This window comes from Macaca mulatta, chromosome 6 (assembly GCF_049350105.2).
Source record: "Macaca mulatta isolate MMU2019108-1 chromosome 6, T2T-MMU8v2.0, whole genome shotgun sequence".
Classification (NCBI taxonomy): Eukaryota; Metazoa; Chordata; class Mammalia; order Primates; family Cercopithecidae; genus Macaca; species Macaca mulatta.
In genome coordinates this window covers 70,503,918-70,527,581 of record NC_133411.1, presented here as the reverse complement: position 1 = coordinate 70,527,581, position 23,664 = coordinate 70,503,918, and the positions used below count along the sequence as shown (strand labels likewise).

The window sequence follows — 23,664 nt, the reverse complement described above, 5'->3', positions numbered from 1 at the left end:
ACAGAGCATGTTTATTTGCCAACTACAGCTAAAGCGGCAAGGGAAGGAGAGGTTCATCCCTACACTTCTGCACTCCCTCCTCATTATTTTAAAGAAGATGACCCCCCAAATCTTTCTTTTCTGGAGGACACTTGGCGAAAAGTAGTTGTCCCAGTGACTGCTTGAGCAGCGCCTTGAGTGACCGCTCTTAGTTCTATTCAGGTAGGAATTCAGCAAGCTAGACAAGAAAGTGATTTAGAGGCTTGGCAGTTCCCTGTTAGAATACACCCCCCAGATCAAGAGGGAAGTATTATAGCTACATTTGAGCTTTTTCCTTTTAAATTACTCAAAGAATTAAAACAAGCAATAAATCAGTACAGACCAGGTTCTCCTTTTGTAATGGGACTGTTAAAAGAACGTTATTGTTTCCAGTCGGATGATTCCTACTGACTGGGATGTTCTTACTCGAGCTTGTCTAACTCCTGCTTGGTTCTTACAATTTAAAACTTGGTGGGCAGACGAAGCTTCCATTCAGGCTGCTCGCAATGCCCAGGCCCAACCTCAAATTAATATAACTGCACACCAACTTTTGGGGGTTGGCGGCTGGTCTGGTTTAGATGCACAACTGGTCATGGAGGATGATGCCATAGAACAGCTTAGAGGAGTGTGCATTAGGGTTTGGGGAAAAAAATCACTTCAGGTGGAGAACAATACCCTTCCTTCAGTGCTATAAAACAGGGACCCAGAGAACCACATGTTGATTTTACAGCTCAGTTACAGGAGTCTCTTAAGATTATTGCAGATTCCGCTGCTCAGGATATAGTGTTGCAGTTATTAGCTTTCGACAATGTTAATCCCGACTGCCAGGCTGCTCTGCAACCTATTAGAGGGAAAACACATTTAGTTGATTATATCAAGGTCTGTGATGGTATTGGAGGTAATCTGCATAAAGCTACCTTGTTGGCACAGGCAATGGCAGGACTGAGAGTGGATAAAGGAAATACTCAATTTCCTGGAGCTTGTTTTAACTGTGGGAAGCATGGTCATACTAAAAAAGAAGGTAGAAAAAATCAGTGAGTCAGGCTGCCAGATAGGGGAAAAAAGAAAACTGTTGAGCCTGAAATATGTCCAAAATGTAAAAAAGGAAAACACTAGGCTAGTCAGCGTCACTCTAAGTTTGATAAAGAAGGGAACCCGATTTCAGGAAATGCCATGAGGGGTCCGTCCCGGGCCCTGTTCTAAACCGGGGCATTTCTAGCTCAGGCCATTCCCTTACCCCTGTACAATGTCTGTCCCCCGCCACAGCCAGTAGTGCCGCGGTAGATTTATGCGGCACAAAAGCTGTGGGCTTTCTGCCTGGGGAACTCCCGCAAAACGTACCAACAGGAATCTGTGGACCCTTGCCAGCAGGGACAACAGGATTACTTTTAGGAAAGTCTAGTTTAAGTTTAAAAGGCGTACAAATACATTCAGGAGTCATTGATTCAGCTTATAATGGGGAAATTCAAATTGTTGTATCTACTTCTGTTCCTTGAATAGTAGAGCCACGAGAGCGCATAGCACAGCTACTGATTCTGCCATATGTGCGAATGGGAAAAAGTGAAATTAAATGAACAGGAGGATTTAGAAGCACAAATAAACAAGGCAAAACAGCTTACTGGGTAAATCAAATTACCGATAAGCATCCTACCTGTGAAATAACTATTCAAAGAAAGAAATTTAAAGGTTTGGCAGATACACGGGCAGACATTTCAATCATTTCTCTACACTACTGGCCGTCCACGTGGCCAATTCAACCTGCTCAATATAACATGGTTGGAGTTGGTAAAGCCAATGAAGTATATCAAAGTAGTTACATTCTGCATTGTGAAGGGCCTGATGGACAACCTGGGACTATTCAACCAATTATAACTTCTGTACCTATAAATTTATGGGCAAGAGATTTATTACAACAATGGGGAGCACAAGTTCTAATTCCAGAACAATTATATAGCCCTCAAAGTCAATATATGATATATGAAATGGGTATGTCCCTGGTATGGGACTAGAAAAAAAATTTGCAAGGTTTGAAAGAACCACTTCAAGTGGAAAAACAAAGTTCCCACCAAAGATTAGGAAAAAATTTTTGATGGCGGCCATTGTTAAGCCTCCAGAACCTATACCTTTAAAATGGTTAACAGATAAGCCAATTTGGATAGAACAACGGCCACTAAGTAAAGAAAAACTGGAGGCTTTAGAGAAATTAGTTGCTGAACAATTAGAAAATGGGCACGTAGCTCCAACATTTTCTCCTTGGAATTCTCCAGCTTTCATAATTAAGAAAAAATCAGGTAAACGGAGAATGTTAACTGACTTAAGAGCCATCAATTCGGTTATACAACCTATGGGAGCATTACAGCCAGGATTGCCTTCTCCTGCTACAATTCCGAAAAAATGGCCTTTAATAGTCATAGATTTAAAAGACTGTTTCTTTACTATCCCTTTAGCTGAGCAAGACTGAACAGTTTGCATTTACAATTCCTGCAGTAAACAACCTGCAGCCTGCTAAGTGTTATCACTGGAAAGTGTTGTTACAGGGCATGTTAAACAGACCTACCATTTGCCAGACATATGTGGGGCAAGCAATTGAACCTACTCGTAAAAAATTTTCACAGTGTTACATTATTCACTATATGGATGATATACTTTGTGCTGCCCCCACTCGAGAAATATTATTCCAATGTTATGATCACTTGTAAAATTCCATTTCTTGTGCTGGTTTAATGATAGCCCCTGACAAAATTCAGATTACTTCTCCTTACTCCTACTTGGGGACCTTAGCAAATGACACTATTGCACCACAGAAAGTAAACACATGTAGGGATAAATTAAAAATATTAAATTATTTTCAAAAATTACTAGGGGATATTCACTGGATATGACCTGCTCTAGGCATTTCTACCTATGCCATAAGTAATCTGTTTTCTATCCTTAAAAGAAATCCTAGTCTCACTAGCCCTAGGCAATTAACAAAACAGGCTGAGGCAGAGTTACAACTGATTGAAAAGCAAGTCCATAAAGCTCAGATAAATAGATCCAGAGAAGACTCTAGATTTGCTAATTTTTTCAACTCAGCATTCACCTAGTGGTGTTACTGTCCAAGAACAGGACTTAGTAGAGTGGCTTTTTCTTCCACATACTAATTCACAGACTCTAACTCCTTATTTAGATCAAATCGCTACTATGATAGGGATTGGGAGAACTCGCATTGTTAAATTACATGGATATGATCCTGGAAAAATTATTGTCCCTCTCACGAAGGCACAAATACAGCAAGCCTTTATAAACAGTCTTACTTGGCAAACTCATTTAGCTGACTTTGTGGGTATTCTCAATAATCATTTTCCTAAAACGAAGCTGTTTCAGTTTTTGAAATTAACTAACTGGATTCTCCCTAAAATAACTAAATTTAAACCAACTGAAGGTGTTGAGAATGTTTTTACAGACGGGTCTAGTAATGGTAAAGCTTCTTATTTAGGCTCAAAAAGTAAAGTTTTCCAGACGCCCTATACTTCAGCTCAAAAAACGGAGCTTGTAGCTGTAATTGAGGTATTGACTGCTTTTGATATGCCTATTAATGTGATTTCTGATTCTTCATACGTGGTTCACTCCACAGTTAATTGAAAATGCTCAGTTATGATTTCATACACAAGATCAATTGATGACAAAAACAAAAAAAGGAGGAGAAATAGGGATTACAGGGCAGCCCATACACAATTGAATCTAGCATTATTTGGTGAAAAGATCCAATAACAAAAAGTTAATAAATAGGTAAAATAATAACTTGGGGTAGAGGTTATGCTTGTATTTCTCCAGGCCAAAATCAACAGCCAATTTGGATACCATCAAGACACCTGAAACCTTATCATGAGCCAGATGTCGAGGAGGAGATTCCGGGAGCATCCCGAGGACCCCCTGGTTGCAGCCATGTTGAGGCTGATGCTGAGGAGGACCCCAACTGTCACGAACAACACCTGTCGAACACAGCCACCCACCTGGGGACAGATCAAGAAGCTGTCACAGATGGCAGAAGAAAACCTGAGGAAAGCAGGACAACCAGTCACAATGAATAATTTAATGGTAGCTATGATAGCGGTTATCACCACTGCTGTGAGTATTCCTTCAATAAGGGCTGACACAGAGAACAATTATACTTATTGCGTATATTTATCAATCTTGGCTGGCAATAATGCCTGGATGCAATCACTCTGACACAGTTATACATGCTTTCTGATCTCAGTATTTACCATAATAAATCTGCTCCTATAATTGAGACGTACCGCCCTCAAAAACCTATTTGTCAACAGGATTGGACCCAGTTAGAAAAAATGAACGTACTTGTTTAGGAAGATTGCACTGCAGAACAGGCAAAGGTGCTGTACAACGATTCCTATGGAATCATTATTAATTGGTCCTCTAAGGGGATGTTTAGCTTGAATTGCACCTCTCAGTCTGCGTGCCAGGGCCACACTACGTTCAGCTGATCTGAACAAAATGGTCAGATGGAAGAAATGATAAGAAGAATGGCAAAAATTCCTGTTATCTGGAACCGTGACGGTATAGTGGCACCTCAACCTCAAATGATATGGACCGCTCTAGAAGCTTAACATAAGGATTTGTGGAAACTATTAAATGCTCTTAATAAGATCAAAATTTGGGAAAGAATAAAAAAGCATCTAGAAGGACACTCTACAAACTCGGTTTTGAATACAGCAAAATTAAAACAAACAAATATTTAAAGCATCCCAGGCACACCTGACCCTAATGCCAGGAACTGGAGTGCTTAAAGGAGCTGCAGACAAATTAGCAGCTAGTAACTCATTAAAAATGGATAAAAACACCTGGAAGCTCTGTGGTTTCAACGACAATCATGCTTTTAATCTATGTTGTCTTTGTATAGTCTGCAGATGTGGATCCTGACTCCCGCAAGAAGTAGCTCACGTGTGACAAAGCTGCCCTTTTATATCTTTGCAAATCAAAGAAGGGAGACATGTTGGGAGCAAGCCCCCCAAAGTCTGGCCATAAACTGGCCCCAAGACTGGCCATAAATAAAATCTCTGCAGCACTGTAACATGTCCATAACGGCCCTAACGCCCAAGCTGGAAGGTTGGGGGTTTACGGGATTGAGGGCAAGGAACACCTGGCCCGCCCAGGGTGCAAAACTGCTTAAAGGCATTGTTAAGTCACAATTAGCATGATGGATCTGTGTCTTAAGGGCGTGTTCCTGCTGCAGTGAACCAGGCCCAATCTATTCCTTTAATTCGGCCCATCCTTTCGTTTCCCATAAGGGATACTTTTAGTTTATTTAATATCTACAGAGACAATGCTAATGACTGGTTTGCTGTTAATAAATATGTGGGTACATCTCTGTTGGGGCGCTCAGCTCTGAAGGCTGTGAGACCCCTGATTTCCCACTTCACACCTCTATATTTCTGTGTGTGTCTTTAATTCCTCTAGCGCCGCTGGGTTAGGGTCTCCCAGACCAAGCTGGTCTCGGTACCTACCCCATACATCTGAGAGCCACCTCCACCACTCAATAAAACCCCCACATTCACCATCTTCAAGTCTGTGTGTGAGCTGATTCTTCCTGGATGCCAGACAAGGTCCTGGGTACTAAGAGGGCACTGAGCAGGTTAACGCTCAAGCTGCCTGCAGACAGCAAAGCTAAAAGTGGACTGTAACACACACACACTTGGGTTTTAGGAGTTGCAGATTACCAAACTTGGATGTTGTCATAGGGTCAGAGCCCAGGGGTACTTGCCCTGGCTCCTGCACCTACCTGTCTGCATGCTCCCCCTCCCGCAAGGGGTTTGAGCACTTGTGGATAAGTCACACCTCTGTTGCATATCCTGTGAGGGGCGTCAGGAAACTCTCCCATTTCAGTTCTAAGTCCTGCAGAACTTGAGCAACAGCCTTGGCTCCCACTCATTACTGCCAGTAGCACTTTCCTGTCCTGTAACAACAATGCTGGCAGGGAAGGGCAAGGAGCAGGGCAACATAGTACCCAGTTGAGAGCCACTATTAAACAAAGATCCTTCCTCTTCTTTGTTTGTATGTAAAAGTTACCTCAACTTAATTCACACAATGACATAAAGCCATTTTGAAATAAGGTTAAGAAACTCATCAGGTTTCTTCCAGCTCAGTAAGACAGTTGTGGGGATGAAATCAACTCTTGTTAAGTTCAAAGAAAGTCATAAATAACATCTGAATAGTTTATATAACAAAAGCTTTCCTTTTCTATGTGTTTTATTTTAAAGTACTTTATTCCAAGGGATATCAGATGATTTATTAATATGATGTTCACACACAATGCACATGTGAAAAAGAAAATAAAGATAAAACTGCACAACTGTTTTAAAGTCTGTCATAGGTAATTTCACCTTGCAAGGTTTCATGTAAAAATTAAAGTGGCTAGGATATATACAGGGAAGACTTGAAGGCTCGGGGTGGCACAGGCCCTTCTTTTTTTTTTTTTTTTTTTTTTTTTTTGAGACGGAGTCTTGCTCTGTCACCCAGGGTGGAGTGCAGTGGCACAATCTCGGCTCACTGCAAGCTCCGCTTCCTGTCCTGGGTTCACACCATTCTCCCGCCTCAGCCTCCTGAGTAGCTGGGACTACAGGCGCCCGCCACCATGCCCGGTTAATTTTTTGTATTTTTAGTAGAGATGGGGTTTCACCGTGTTAGCCAGGATGATCTGATCTCCTGACCTCATGATGTGCCCGCCTTGGCCTCCTAAAGTGCTGAGATTACAGGTGTAAGCCACCATGCCCAGCCTGGAATTATCTTAAGGGTCACTGATTCATGAGTTCAGTAGTTAATGCCAGCTGTCAACTGGGACCTCAGCTGGGGAAAATGAGGCCTACTTCTTATGGATTTATGGGTTTCTTTATAGTATGGTGGCTGGTTTCCAAGTACAAGTGTCCCTAGAGAACCAGGTGGAATCTATATCTTATAATCGAGACTTGGGGAGTCATAAACTATCAGCAAATGTGCCCAATTTCAAAGGGAAGGAATATAGACCCAACCTGCTAATGAGGAAGAATGTCAAAATCACATTTTACAGAAGAGCATGTGTGCCAGGCATTGTGGCTCATACCTGTAATCCCAGTGTACTTGAGCTCAGGAGTTCAAGACCAGCCTGGGCAACACGGCAAAAGCTCTTCTCTACAAAAAATATGAAAATTAGCCAGGCATGGTGGTGTGCACTTGGAGTCCCTGCTACTTGGAGGGCTGAGGTGGGAGGATGGCTTGGGACCATTAGATAGAGGTTGCAGTGAACCAGATCACACCAATGCACTCCAGACTGGGTGAGAAAATGAGATCCTGCCTCAAAAAAAAAAAAAAAAAAAAAAAAAAAAGGAGCATGTGGAATAGGAGATATTATTATGGCTATTCTTGGGAAATAAAATCTACCATGGGACTCTTATTCAGAAGCAGATAATCAAACAAAATGTCCAGTAAAAAATTGTGTGTGAGAGGGAGATATGAACAAGTCATTCATCAAACAAAAAAAATCAATCAGCTATAAACATCTAAAAAATTCTTAGTCTCACTCATAATTAAGAAAAAGTACATTAAACAACAATACACTGTTTTCTACTTATCCCATTGATCAGAATGTAGGATGACTCATGAACCACTGCTGGGCACATAAATTGTCAATTTGGTAAAATCTATCACTATTTCAAAAACACATATCCTTCGGCCCAGCATATCTACTTCTAAGAATTTTTCCTACAAACTTTTAGAAGTGCACAAAGACAGGCACATGATGTTGTTTACTGAAGCACTGCTTATAATAACTGAAAAATGGAAACAGTCTCAATGTCTTTCAAGAGTCGAGTTTCTCATTTTGGCCTCAAGGCCCTTAATATTTTTACATTTAAAAGTTATTGGTGATCTCAAGAAGTGTTTGCTTATATGGGTTAAATCAATCAATATTTACTGGATCAGAAATTAGAAAATTCAAAAATATTTATCAAGTCACTTAAAAATATCAATAAATCCATTACATGTCAATATAATTTTTTAAATAACTATTTTTCAAAATAAAAATATCTCTTTAGTGAGAAAAATGGCACTGCTTTACACACTTGGAAATCTAATGTGTGGCTTAAATGAACGCTGGATTCTCCTGTTTCTGCATTCAATCTGTTGCATTATGTGTTTTAGTTAAAGTAAAGAAAATCCAGTCTTTCTCAGATATGCAGCTGGAAAATGTAGTAGTATTTAACAGCCTTTGCTGACCGTTGTGGATATTCTTCTTTGAAACTACACTGAAACTCACAAATAGTAGTTTCTTAAAAGAAATCTGAAACCATATCAATAAACCCCCATTCTCTGTCCCATTATAATGCACTGGCCTTACTCTCTGAATAAATCTTTACCTTTGAATGATTTTTTAACATGTACTCACTGATCATTTGGAAAATACTGGTTCACTGAATTATGCAGTTCTTCATTTAAGAAAAATTAAGCAGCAGAACAGAATGTAACATAATTTTAACATTTAAAATACACACATCATATATTTTATGTATGTAAATAAAATATTTGGAAGGACTTATCACATAATGTTAGTAAAGGTTACCCAGGGGAATGTTATTTCACACCATAACATTCATTTTGTGGTTTTAAAATTAGTACAGGTTACTTTCATAATGAAAAAACAATTTCTTCAAAATGGCAACTTCCACATGCAGAACAATTCTTCAAAAAGTTAAATTTTTCTTCCCTTAAAAGACAAGTCCCTTATATTAAAAGACCATAAGTATTACTCAATAATTATTGAGAAAAAGAAGCAGAAGAGAAAAACAGGAAATAGGAAAAACTGCCATGAAGACAGTCTAATGTACCCTGGCATGTTACCTAAGTTACTAAAATAAGTTCTCCCAAATGAGACCACATTCTTCATTTACAAACCTGAACATTTTATTTACCTTGAGCCAATACCACGTTGCCTATGTTTCCAAGTGAACACGGGCAAAGTTACTGAACTCATGATGATTAAGGCTTTTAGTAACAATTCAAGTAAATAAGGGAGATATAGTGAGGATGTCTGCTATGCAATACTCAAGAACAACACTGACGTCAGCAGGCAATTAATTTGAAATCTCAGCTAAAAAAATAACCAACACAATCATCACTTTATTTAGTTCCAAAGGCATTTTCAAGGGAATTTTCTTTTCCAGTGTTTTTGATTACCATTATGTAGCCTTCTATGAAGGATCTTAACCTCTATAATCTGAAACCATTTTTTGATTAACATTTTAGCTCTATCACAGGAAGAACTGCTACCTTAGGGGGATGCCTGGCTATCAATTTGTATCTTTACTGAATCGCAGTTGGATTATTTCAATTTATTATTTCCTATCTTCTTGGACTGTTTTAATGTCACTTTCAACTCTGCAGTTTTTAGGACCTGAATTACCCATGGCCACAGTGTACTTCTAAGACTTGAGACAAGTTTAACATTGAGCTTGCGGGCCTCATTTATAAGGAAAGCTATGTTTGATTGACAATTTTGAAATATTTATAGGTAAAGTTATATGTCCTAGAATGGCTTTTTGTATGTTTCAGTATCATCTAGAAATGAAAATAAGGATGTATCAACAGCAGTACAATAGTCAGTTAATCAAACTTAGAGAAGCAGGTAGAATGTGAGCAAAGGATAGATAAAAACAAGTACATCTTTCCATTTTAAGAAACTGGCCTGGTAATAAGCTAATGATATCTAACACTTTAAAATACTATGTATGTACTATTGATCAAAATACCCTAGAAGATAGGTTCTTAGAGGAAGTACTGATTATAAAGATCAATGGTTTTCACATGTTAAGCATTCAAAAATGTATGTGGAATGAATACAAAAGAAAAAAAAATTCATTTTGAAGATGCTAGTTCTATTGCCATTATGTATTTAGTTGTGCTATGGTAGCAGGTAGGATTATTTGATTACTTGATCATTTGATTATTATCACTTGATTATTTGATTATTTAACTAACAGTAAACAGAGAAACACTTTTAATATTGTTAATTTTGTTAAGTCTTAAAAGAATGGAATGTGAGGATTTGTACACATTTTTATAAACTGGGCCTTATGGTAACCAGATTTGGTGCAAATATATGTGATAAGTGATAACCAACATACAAGTGACAACAAATCAGTGACAACCAAAAGACAGACATGGATAAAAATTCATAGTAAAATTGCTTTCTCATTGCAAAGTGAGAAGCAATAATTTGTATTCACTATTCTTCAAACTGTTATTCAATATATAGCTGGCTTTTTCCCATTATCTATCTACAAACTTCGTAAAGATCATCATGTGCCAAAGGATAAAGAAAAAAACAAAATTATTTCAGTAATTTTTGAAGGAAAAAAAAGAATCAGATGGCAAGCAATAAAGTGACATGAGTCTAACACTAACATATGAGTACCTCTATGTTAACGACTATAAAGCATTCAAGCCTATGCTTTTATTCACTCAAACAGTACCATAAAAAGTATCTAGTAATATTACAAGTACCTAGTCTATTGTGGCCACTGTGGCTTGGTGGGCCAGGGGCAGCCGGTGGATGCCAACAACTGGTGTTGCCTCACCCATGACTGCTGTTATTCCCTCCTGAGAGCTAGGCAGTGCTTCCCTAAATGGAACTGCTACAATTACAGTATCACCAATGGCCACATCCAATGTGGTCCCAGGAGCAGGTGCCACAGCAGACCCACACATGTAACTATGAGTTGACTTCATATTTGCTGCAGCAGCTGGACACACAACAGTTAGAACCTCATTTTCAGGAGCAAGCTTTGCAGTCACGTGCTCCCAGATCCCTGGTGACACCAACTAACATGGCAGTCTAATGAAGTGCCCATCACCTCACCCAGCATAAACCCAAACCAGGGTGACAGGTAGGCCTAGGGGCAGGCCCAGCTCTTCTCCAGACTGCTCCACTAGAGATGTCAAAATGACACAATTGTGTTGTCAGCCCTACATCTCAGTTCTGTCTCCACACTGGTCTAGGATTCCTTGAGGGCAGGGACTGTGTCTCTCATTCATTCATCGGTTCATCCAGTCACTTATCCATTCAGTAAACACTGCTGAGCACCTGAGATACATCGCACAAGCTGTTAGGCACTGGGAAGCTTCTATCAATCATATACATGGGCTTTATTATAGGGATTTGATCTTCCATGATTGTGAGAGCCAGTAAAACGTCTAGTCCATGGAAAGCTGTTTCTTTTTGTGCTGGTGATGCTACAGCCTGAAGTCATATGGCCCAAGGGACAGGGCAAAGTGAAACTACAAGAAATAGTAGAACCTATATGAACAGATGGGAACACCCTTCAGCCTCTCATCACTTACAAGTCTTCAACTTTGCTGATGAGATATCTTCTAAGAGAAGCCAATGTCTTCATTATGAAACTAGGCATGTGCCTGGCTCTGAAGTAAGAGAAACTAGAGAGGATGTGGCAGGATGTGGAGTTGCTGCACTTCCAGCTGCTTCCCCACACCAACATGGTGAGCCAGTAGACTAGTGGCAACATGCATTAGCTGCAACATCACACTCTGCTGACTTTCTGACTAAAAATCATATGAGGCTACATAGTGTTTGAGTCCTACTAAATAACATTCCAGAAAAGACAAAACGATGGAGACAGTAAAAACACCAGGGGTTCAGGGGAGGGAGGGATGAATAGGCAGAACACAGAGGATTTTGAAGGCAGTGAAACTCTTACATATGATACTACAATGGTGGATATACACCGTTATACTTTTATTAAGACCCACAGAATGTACAATACGAGAGTGAACCCTAACATAAACTATGCATTTTTGGTGATGTGTCAATGTAGGTTCATCAGCTGTAACAAATGTAACACTGTGGCACAGGATGTGGACAGTGGGGGAGGTTGTGTCTATGTGGTGGACACGGCATATATGGGAATTAAAAAGGCAAATGCAAAAGCTCAGTGGAGAGAAAAGGGACAAAAGGGCTATTCCAGATGGAGGACTAGCATGTAATAGAGGCAGAAACCACATAACGTGTGGAGACAAGTCATTTGGTTTAGCCAGTGAAGGAGACAGAATGAGAATACAGGGCAAGGTTTAAAAGGAGGCAGACTGCAGAGGTCTTTCTTAAAAGAGTGTCAAGGGGTTTAATTCTTACTCTAATGGTTTTCAACCCTGGTTGTACACCAAAAGAACATGTGAAGCTTTTAGAAAATATGTATGCCTGGTTCCCAGGCCCCCAGATCCAGTAAGTCTGAAATAGAGAGGGTGAGGGATATAGCTTGTACAAAGGTAAAAACAGTAAAGAATGCGGGAGTCTAGGATTTAAGAGGACAAAGTAAGGAAAAATTGTAGGGCTCCAGAAAAAGTTCAAAATAGATCTACCAAAAGAAAAGGAATGCTTAGTAAGGAAGAAGAGACCATGAGGAGAGAGAAATGTTGGAGTTCAAGGTTTGGGGTCAAGATGTGGCAAGAGAGGCCAGGAGTGGTGGCTCATGCCTGTATAATCCCAGCACTTTGGGAGGCCAAGGTGGGTGGATCACTTGAGGCCAGGAGTTCAGGACCAGCCTGGCCAACATGGTGAAACCCCATCTCTAACCTAAAAATACAAAAATTAGCTGGCAGTGGTGGTGCACACCTTTAATCCCAGCTACTTGGGAGGCTGAGGCAGAGGTTGCAGTGAGCTGAGATAGCGCCACTGCACACCAGCCTGGGTGACAGAATAAGACTCTCCAAAAACAAAAAATAAAAAACAAAAAAAGAGATGTGGCATGACAATAGAAGCGATAGATGTTAACTGTGCAAGTTGAGAAAAAAAAAAAAGCTCTCAACTCATAACCTCAGTGGCAGTGCATGTAAGCTGAATACAAAAGTATTTTCAACAATGCTATAATTTATCTTGATTACTGAATGCTATAAGGTAAGGATTCTCAAAGGGTAGTTCTGAAGCCACCAATATGATGATGAATTATTCTCATATTATTATTTGCAAAAGGAAAATGTATTTTATGCATACATTTAAAAATTACTGATATTTAATTAAGAACATCACAGTACCTTATCAGTACTAATACAATTCTATCTTTATAGTAATTCTGTTGAGGTTTTCTAGAAGCAAATGGAAGAAGGCAAAAGAATCAATCTACTGGTTTTCAGTGGTCAGGTTTTTAAACTTGACCCCAAGCCACCCCAAGCCACTCCCACCCCAAGCCACTACCACAGGGTGCCCTGTTGACATTATATTTGGAATAAAGATTTGCAGAAAACCTCATGAAATGTTTTCAATTCGTAACAGTGTCACTTTCCTTCTGACGACGTATTCTAAATTCTAATAAGTGCAAGTCTAAAGAAACCTTCTAGATCCAAAAGTTCGATAAAATAAAAGTTTTCAGAGAGTTAATGAGTAAAGGAGGGGAAAGCAGGGAGGGGGAAATGAGGGCTATGTCTCTGTGCTCTAAGAGAAAAATGTTAGCTATGTGTAGGCTCTGATAGCAGGACAATTTCATCCTCACAGTGCAGCACTCCTGTCCATCCTTGATCCGGTGTGATACTTGCCAAGAGCAGTAGAGAAACCGTAATCACTAAGACAGTACAAAAGCCATGCTCAGGATTTGTTTTATTTGGCATGAAACTTAGGATGTACTTATAAATTTATGAAATAAAATGCAACTCAACCTAACATATAGTTTACTTACATACGCTAGAGCCTAGGCAGAAGACTACGATGCCAAAGCTTGCCAGAGCCGCAGTCTACATATACATGGTTGCATTAAAAAGCTAAGTAAAGCTGCATATTATGTTTGCCATATATATGGTCCAATTTAAAACACATTCAAATGATAATGTACACAATATATATATATTTTTTTCAGACTGAGTCTTGCTCTGTTACCCAGGCTGGAGTGCAGTGGCACGACCTCGGCTCACTGCAAGCTCCACCTCCCAGGTTCACGCGATTCTCCTGCCTCAGCCTCCCCAGCAGCTGGGACTACAGGAGCATGCCACCACGCCCAGCTAATTTTTTTGTATTTTTAGTAGAGACAGGGTTTCACCATGTTAGCCAGGGTGGTCTCGATCCCCTGACCTATTGATCTGCCTGCCTCGGCCTCCCAAAGTGCTGGGATTACAGATGTGAGCCACCGTGCTCGGCCCTGCACAACATTTCAACTTCAGTGGTTTGTAATGAGACATAAGGGTTTTCCTTTCCTTTTTTTCTTTTTTGAGACAGGGTCTTGTTCTGTTGCCCAGGCTGGAGTAGCAGTGGCATGATTTTGGCTCACTGCAACCTCCGTCTCCCAGGTTCAAGCAATCCTCCCACCTCAGCCTCCCAAGTAGCTGGGACTACAGGTGCAAGCCACCACGCCCAGCTATTTTTTTTTTTTTTTTAGAGGTGGGATTCAGCTATGTTGCCCAGGCTGGTCTTGAACTCCTAGGTTCAAGAGATCTGCCCACCTCGGCCTCCCAAAGTGCTGGGATTACTGGCATAAGCTACCACGCCTGGCCCAACTCTTCTCGTTCTGAATGAGCTCAACTGGTAACAGATTTGCTCATTAGCTTGATTCAGCCATTCTGCAATATACACATATTTTAAAACACCATGTTGTATACCACAGATCCATACAGTTTTCATTTGCCCATTAAATAAAAAAAAAGAGAACAAGTAATAATAAATATGAAAAAATAGGGAGGGTGGAGTGGTTCATACCTGTAATCCCAGCACTTTGGGAGGCTGACAAGGGAGAATCTCTTGAGCCTAAGAGTTTGAGACCAACCTAAGCAACAAAGTGGTACCCTGTCTCTATAAAACATGTAAAAATTAGTGTAGTGGCATGCACATGTGGTCTCAGCTACACAGGAAGCTGAGACAGGAGGGTTCTTTGAGCCCAGGAAGTCGAGGCTGAGGAAACCATGTTTGCACCCACTGCACTCCAGCGTGGACAACAGAGCAAGACTATCTTAAAAAATAAATAAATACATAATAATAATAATAATAATACTTTGTTAGCTGGTATCATAGAGTTGCGGGAAAGCATTAAAGTGCTCAAAACTAGAATTTTGAAATTACAACTTATAAGTGACTATAAATCAGGTTTCAAAAAATTACAAAAAACTTAAGATATTAATATATTAGCTCAAGTCTTTATAGTAAAGGTCATGAATTATTCTACTATAATAATATACTGGACAGAAAGGAAACATATATTAAATGAAATGCTTGAGCTGCATTTGCTACTGTAAGTATTATTTCACTGCAATCAAAGGTAGAGACAGAGGCTGAATGAAAAGGGAGATCAAAAGTCTGGACAGCTTAATAGCTTTCCTGAGTGTAAATTTCATCCTTATTTGAAATAAAACATAGAGAATTCTCAGAAACCTATGGAAAATTATTTGGCACATTTCATATAATATTAATCATCTGCCTTTCTGAACTACAATCACTACTGCTATACTCTACCAAAGCAGCTGCTGAAACACAGACACCACATTTTAGGGACTACTTTAAGACAACTATGACAGTAAGCCAATCAAATTTTCATTTATGTGACCTTGGAACTAAGCAGCTATATTTTTCTTCCTAGTAAATAATTTCATTTTAAAATGAGAAAAACCTTTGTTGTTAATTTTTTTTTTTTTTTTTTTTGAGACGGAGTCTCATGCTGTTGCCCAGGCTGGAGTGCAGTGGCGCGATCTCGGCTCACTGCAAGCTCCGCCTCCCGGGTTCCCGCCATTCTCCTGCCTCAGCCTCCTGAGTAGCTGGGACTACAGGCGCCCGCCACCGCGCCCGGCTAATTTTTTGTATTTTTAGTAGAGACGGGGTTTCACTGTGGTCTCGATCTCCTGACCTTGTGATCCGCCCGCCTCGGCCTCCCAAAGTGCTGGGATTACAGGCTTGAGCCACCGCGCCCGGCCGGCTAATTTTTTTTTTTGTAAAGAATAATTCATAACCATTTACCAGCAAATACTTACTCTTTCCCTTTGAAAAAACAACCAAGATATCACTGGATAGTTCTCAAAAAATGTCTAACGTTATAGACAACACAGTTCAAGAATGACATAATTACTGAAAAAATACATTAACTTATAATTCTAAGAGACAAGGGAAACAAATTTTATTTGTTTAAAGTTGTTGGAAAATTAGCATGAATTCATAATTAGATTTATTAAATGTTACAATACACAATCCCAGCTTCAGTCAAAAACTGCTGTGGTATCCTCAGCATATCCAAGAGCAGTGGGTATCCAAGAGCAAGACCAAGGTACTAGAAATCTTACTAGAGATGACAATATAAATCTATATTAAATACCTACTGCAGTAAATAACTTCAAATAAAATCAGTCACTTAAAAAAATAATGGTTGTTCTATAAACCAATACTACATATAATTAGAATGACAAAGTGGGGGTGTGAGTGGCAGAAAGACAAATGTTAGCCTATACTTAAAGGTTATTATTACTGTAGGTGAAAAAAAAAATACTTTCCATGTATTTAAGATCCCACATAGGTGAGGGATGGTGGCTCACACCTGGAATCCCAGCACTTTGGGAGGCAAGGTGGGCAGATCACCTGAGGTCAGGAGTTCGAGACCAGCTTGGCCAACATGGCAAACCCCGTGCCTACTAAAAAAACAAAGAAATTAGCCGAACATGGTGGCACGCACCTGTAGTCTATTCTATGGGTCTTAATAAATGTAACGGTGTGTATCCACCACCTGTAGTCCCAGCTACTCGGGAGGCTGAGGCACGAGAATTGCTTAAACCTGGGAGGCGGAGGTTGCAGCGAGCCGAGATCATACCACTGCACTCCAGCCTGGGTGACAGAGCGAGATTCCATTGCAAAACAAAAAACAAAACAAAACAAAAAACCACACAACAGTTTAATTTCAAAGGAATATAGTCATACATTGCTTAAAGATGAGGATATGTTCTGAGAAACGCATGGTTAGGCAAGTTCCCTGTGTAAACATCATGGAGTGTGCTTACAGGAATCTAGATGGTACAGCCTACTACACACCTAGGCTATATGGTATAACCTAGTGCTCCTAGGCAACAAATCTGTACGGCACGTTACTGTAGCGAATACCGTAGGCAACTATAACAAAGTGGTATCTATGTATCTAAACACATCAAAACACATAAAAGGTACAGTAAAAATATGGTATCATAATCTTATCGGACCACTACGGTATGCAGTCTGCTGTTGACTGAAATGTTGTGTTGTTGAGCAGTGCATGACTGTGCAGCAGGTCCTTGCTAACATCATTTCATTATAACTTTGATAAGAAAAACAAATAGATTCGGGCTGGGGCCACTGTCTGTGTGGAGTTTGCATGTTCTCTCCATGTCTGTGTGGCTTTTCTCTGGGTACTCCAGTTTCCTCCCACATCCCAAAGATGTGCACATTAGGTAAACTGGCGTGTTTAAATTGTTCCCATCTGAGTGAGTGTGAGTGTGTGCAAGTGCACCCTGTCAGGAAATGGTGTCCTATCCAGGACTGGTTCCCGTCTTGCACTCTTAGCTGCTAGGATAGGCTCCAGCTACCCACTACCCTAAAGCAGAATAAGTGGGTTGGAAAAATGAAGGAATGAATGAATACAAATTATGGTCATACAAATGCATATAAATGCTGCTGTATGAAAGCTTTCAGCAAGCTCGCCAGATTTGTTCTTTTTGTTTTTGAACTGCAAGGTAGTAGGAGGTGCTCCTTACAATTTTCACTTTGCAAACATTTATTCCTTGATTTAACTTACCACCACAACCATCATCACTCACTGATTCCCCAAAAAAGGGGGAAAATAATTTAACTTGTTTTTATTAATATTTCTTAAATGTATGTACAGCTCACACTTACTTCAATGTTAAATATTAGAAGTGTTTTGGATCTTTATTTAGAAGTTTGGTGATGTTTTTTGTGACCAGAAATATGCTGTAGGAGCTTCTTGTTTAGATTAGCCCATGGTACAACTGGTTTCATTATATGTTGTTCTGTTTAAAGTTACAGTTTCCAAGAAACTATCAGTGATGTTAAATGAGGACTTATTACATGTATAAACATTGTTTTGGGGGAAGAAAAGGAATGACATTAAGAGTTTTAACAGTAATTTTTCAGTTCACAGGCCCTGGAAATTTGCTAATCCAATTTCTGCTGCTTTTCACAGATGAGGCAAAAAAAATCTGACTTGCTCAAGGTTACAAGTAATAGTACAACAAGGACTAGAATTCTGGTCTTAAGAATCCCTGGATGTTGTCCTGTCCTCTATACTATGTGCTAGGGAGATGATACCTAGCGTAAAGCAAAGTAAAATGAGTTAAATTCAAACAGTTTAAAAGAAGAGCATTGCACATGCTCTAAGAGCAGTGTGATGTTAGCTATAAGCTAAGGATGAAGCCATTGAAGGCTAACGTGCTGTAATGCAAGGTGTAAATACAATGATCAGATTAAAATGATAGCTAACACAGAGTAATTACTAGGTATCCATAACCATTTTAAATATTTATTTATTCTATCTATGAGGCAGATACAATTGTTTTCATTTTGCAAATGAGGAAAGAAGGTATAATAAAGTTAGTTAAATGATGAGGCCAGAAGACAAGAAAAGATTCCAAAAGAAAAGGGGAAAAAGTTTCCTATGTACCTATTTTATATTCACGGTCAAAATAAATATTTAAACATTCAAGATTATATATAATTTTAAAAGGCAAGATATTTTAGGTATTTCCTATTTTTTTGTTCTTTTCCCCTATCAGATTGCTCTGGTGAGAATTAGTGGTTTTTACTAGTTGTGGTTAATTTAAGGGCATTTTTATAAAAGCCTATGATGCAGGTCAGCAAAAGTTCATGTGAAGATCTATAAAACAATAGGCAATGCAAGGAAATTTCAGCACATCTCCTCAAAACAGAAGAACACACATTTCCACTTAAATAAGGTTTGCAGGTCACACACTTTCCACAAGTAAAACACTAAATCATCTGCTCTGCAGTAAGACAAGCAACAGTTATTTCAGATGAAAAATTATCCTTAACTTTCTGTACTAGGAATAAAACGTATCTGTTTTAGGGTACACTTTACATTAATTTTGTAACATGGGATAGATGGATAGACATATAGCTGGATGGACAAACAGACATTTCTGAACCTACAGAAAATGATAATATATGGTTCTTCATTTTTAGAAGCTACTTTTATAACTTACCATCTTTTTCCTCTTATCTTGTTCTGTGGGTGGTTCTTCATCTTCTGTTACTTTTGGTTCCTCAAGATGAGACATCAACATACAGCTATAATAATTTTTTAAAAAACATGTTTTAAATAAAAAATATCTATAATACACTTAAAAATAAGCCCTTAAAATCACTAAGAACGTGAATAATTCTATGTTCTTAGTTTCTCACACCAAAATGTGAGAAAAAGACTAGACAATTTAGATTTAAAATTTAACAAAATTTTTGAATTATGAAAAGATATGTCACTATAAAAAGGGCCACACTAAAACATTTTACAGCATTTTACTTGGGCATTTCAGATAGTAATTTATTTACACGCAACTTCTGAAACAATGAAACATCAGCTGACAAAGTAATGCATGCATACCCTTTATATGTTATTAAAAAATGACATAAACTCTTAAAAAATACTTCTTCTTCCCCCAAATTTTCACATCTACAGAATTTTAAACATGCAATAATTTAGATATCACAAACATATTAATTATGTAACAATCTACCTTGTGTTCCAAATGACATTACTGTGCTATGAGGAATCTGTCCCTGATAGCACTTGTACTTTCTGGGTAGTTACACATCATTTATTTTGAATATCTGCACCGTGCTCTTTACTATTAGCAGAGATAACAGAAACAGTTTCCTGTTCAGTCAACAATGGTTCTAGGGAGACCAGAAATCAACAGTCTAGTGAATCAAACTGATGGAACAAACCCCACTGTTTCCTAACTTGTAACAGGAGAATTCAGTAATTTATCAACATGATCATAAGTTCTTTTTTTTTTTTTTTTTTTACCCCGAGATGGAGTCTCGCTCTTACCCAGGCTGGAGTGCAGTGGCATGATCTCGGCTCACTGCAAGCTCCGCCTCCTGGGTTCACGCCATTCTCCTGCCTCAGACTCCCGAGTAGCTGGGACCACAGGCGCCCGCCACCATGCCCGGCTAATTTTCTGTATTTTTAGTAGAGACGGGGTTTCACCGTGTTAGCCAGGATGATCTCGACCTCCTGTCCTCGTGATCCGCCCACCTTGGCCTCCCAAAGTGCTGGGATTACAGGCGTGAGCCACCGCGCCCAGCATGATCATAAGTTCTTAACGAATAAACAGTGGCAAAGAAAGTTTGGGTTCTGTTGCTTTGTAGCAAGTACAGGTGAAGGACAACTCCTGACTCAGCTGTGTAAATAGCTTTTCATAGAGAACTAACACAGGTGCTGATACCAGAAAACTTGATCAGGCTCATTCTTGCAGTGGAAACAAGTGCCTTTTGTTTCTATTTCCTATCATTAAAAAAGCAATGTTTGGAGTGACTGCCTCTGATTCAGTTAGTGCCCACCGGTGGGATCAAAAAGAACCTCAGGCTAGAAATAAGAAGTCCTGAAAAATGGCAGGAACTCAATCCCTAACTCACTGCATGCCCTTGACCTGGGGCTGCAATGCTTTTGTCTGCCATGATATAATACAGTGTAGCACAAGTAGCTGGCCAATGGACTCCGACACAAAGTGAGAAAATTACACTATTCTATCAACCCAAAAGCTATTTAATAAAGTGAAATGTCTTAAAAAGGTCTACATCCCACTTTGTATTTTAGAACTGAATAATATGGGGTTCCTTTACACTAGTCAATTTATGTCTGTTGCAAACTTGAATTCTAACTGCAATGACTATGGATCTGCACGAAAGCATGCTTTATTTTGCATCAAATTCTTCCATTGCTTTCCAAAATCTGTTAACTTACTCATATAGTGAATGCTCTGTTCTGCCTTCCCTAAATTAAAAGATTTATCACCCTAAGACAGAACAGCGGTGCACACTTGTAATCTTAGTACTTTGGGAGGCTGAAAAGCCCAAAGTTAAAACTGTCCTGCAGAAAAATTTCCAATTAAAAGTCAAATCTCATTTTGTTGACAAAGATTAAAGATAGACAATCATGCTTTACATAAAAGACATGTAAGAATTAATAGATGTCTAATAAACTAAAGTGTGTAGACTGTGCATGCAGTAATATACTAATAAAAATAGTAAACCCAACAGTTTAAAATAGGAATGACTAACATGGATATAAGTGGCCACTCCTCCATTCTAAACTCAAGGCAGAAATCACCGAATAGATCCAGGCACTCCAGCCTGCTAAGTAAGAATCTTTCTCAAGAAGAAACTTCAACCAGCTAAACAGAACCAACAGGTGTTAGCATGAAAAAAGTGAAACCTTTTAAGTCATTTCCGGGTTTAAAGGTACTTGTAGTAATAATACCTTTCATTTAATTTATACAAACTCTGCCCTAAGTAATTCAGCCATTTTACAGATGAGAAAAAGCTGAATTTACAAACATTCATTGAGCACTGATAAACAGTATTTTTCCTCAAAATTTTTGTTGTCTAAATGAATTTTTCACTACTTCAGGGTATCAAATTTGGGTGCTTTAAAATTGCCTTTATTCTGGCACCTGAACAGAATAAGTGCAACTGTCTAAAAAAAGCTTAGTTCCACTCTACCTGGAGCCCATCTGTGTGCACAGGAGGGATAGTTGGAACAAAGGCCAAGTATTCAAGTCATTTTCTTAATGTCCAATATCAGCAATTCTCAAACTTGAGCTTTTAGCTCAACCAGCTGAAGGGCCTTGTTAAAAGCACAGTTGGGCCCCACTCCCATAGTGTCTAATTCAGTAGATTTTGATGGAGCCTGAGAATCTGCATTTCTCACAAGTTCCTCTGTGATGCTTTCTCATCATTTCCTCCATAATGTTGATGCTAACGTTGCTGAGGAAGTTGTGAGGGGCACACACTCTGTTAACCCCAGTCCTATGTTAGGCCAAACCACCAATATGCTTCCTATTTATATATATTTTTTTACCTCTGGCCTCCAATAAATTGTTTAATAATGATTTTTTTTTTAACTGCTATGTAACTGACTTTCAGCTAGGTTTATATAAGAAATGATTTACAGGCCGAGTGCAGTGGCTCACGCCTCTAATCCCAGCACTTTGGGAGGCCGTGGCGAGCAAATCACTTGAGGTCAGGAGTTTAAGGCCAGCCTGGCCAACATGGTGAAACCCATTTCTACTAAAAATACAAAAATTAGCTAGGCGTGGTGGCACGTGCCTGTAATCCCAGCTACTAGGGAGGCTGAGATGAGAGAATTGCTGGAACCTGGTAGGCAGAGGTTGCAGTGAACCGAGATCACTCCAGGCTGGGCAACGAAGCGAGATTCCATATTTAAAAAAAAAAAAAAGAGAAGAAACAATTTATGGGTTGTTTCACATAAGACAAAACTGACACTATTCAGTTGGGCTCTGTAGTGGACACTCTGCTTGTCTATATAATCAGCCTCTTTCCTAACTGAACCCTGAATCTGTCCAGTTTTCCTCTTCTTCCATGCTACCACTATTTCAGAAAAAGTTGATCCCAGACCCCCAATGCCAGTAGTTCAATAATCAGTAATGGAGATCCCATCCCCCTGGTCAATGACTACTTTCAGCAGGGGCATGTTTAAGGAATTCTGGCCAATTAGACATAAGAAGACATCTACTGCAATGATTTCCAGATAAGGATTGCCTCGATCTGAAAAAAGACATAAGGAAGAAGATTACTTATGTGTCAGTGGCATTGTCATGAACTGTAATGCCTAGAACTACTTTTTATTGATGAGGGATGCTAGCCTGCAGATGAGGTTAATGCGCTGAGGGGACGGAGTAGAAAAAACCTGGGGCTTTGATGATGTTGCTAAGGCCACAGTCAGCTAATCCCGGAGTCACTTACCTACAGTTGTTAGGGTATCAGAAACAACTAATTCTTTATTGTTAAAACAAGCAGTCCTTTTATAGTCACTTATATAAATACTAATTAAAAATGCATTTCAGCCAGGTGCGGTGGCTCATGCCTGTAATCCCAGCACTTTGGGAGGCCAAGGCGGGTGGATCAAGAGGTCAGGAGATCGAGATCATCTTGGCTAACACAGTGAATCCCCAAACCCTGTCTCTACTAAAAAAATTAGCCATTAGCCAGGCGTGGTGGCATGTGCTTGTAGTCCCAGCTGCTTGGGAGGCTGAGGCAGGAAAATCACTTGAATCCGGGAGGTGGAGGCTGCAGCCACCGTACTCCAGCCTGGGTGACAGAGACTCCGTCTCAAAAATAAATAAATAAATAAATAAATAAATAAATAAAATGCATTTCTGGGCTCAGGGCATGATACCCCAATGAGAAGAAATATGAATCTCCCTCTCCTGTGTTAAATTACATTTAGCCTAAAGCTTCTTCCTCACATATTTTAAGTTCAGCCTGAACGTCTCTTTGTACATAGTAAAGTGTAACCTAACTGGAAGTGTAAAGAGATTGTAACCTATTATTGTACCAATCAGAGTTTTAGCCAATCATACGTGGCCAACTGTTGAACCCATGTTCAAATAAGGCAAATG

General features: G+C 39.4%; 1 protein-coding gene across 6 annotated transcripts in view; it reads right to left on the bottom strand.

The window, feature by feature from the left end:
• IPO11 (importin 11) overlaps positions 1-23,664 on the bottom strand; it is a 229,617-nt gene that overhangs the window by 13,774 nt on the left and 192,179 nt on the right. For all 6 annotated transcript variants that reach the window (XM_015140096.3, XM_015140095.3, XM_001083045.5 and 3 more), the window contains one exon: positions 19,225-19,309. In XM_015140096.3, the coding sequence (XP_014995582.1) occupies positions 19,225-19,309 (85 nt within the window). The remainder of the gene's footprint in view (positions 1-19,224; positions 19,310-23,664) is intronic.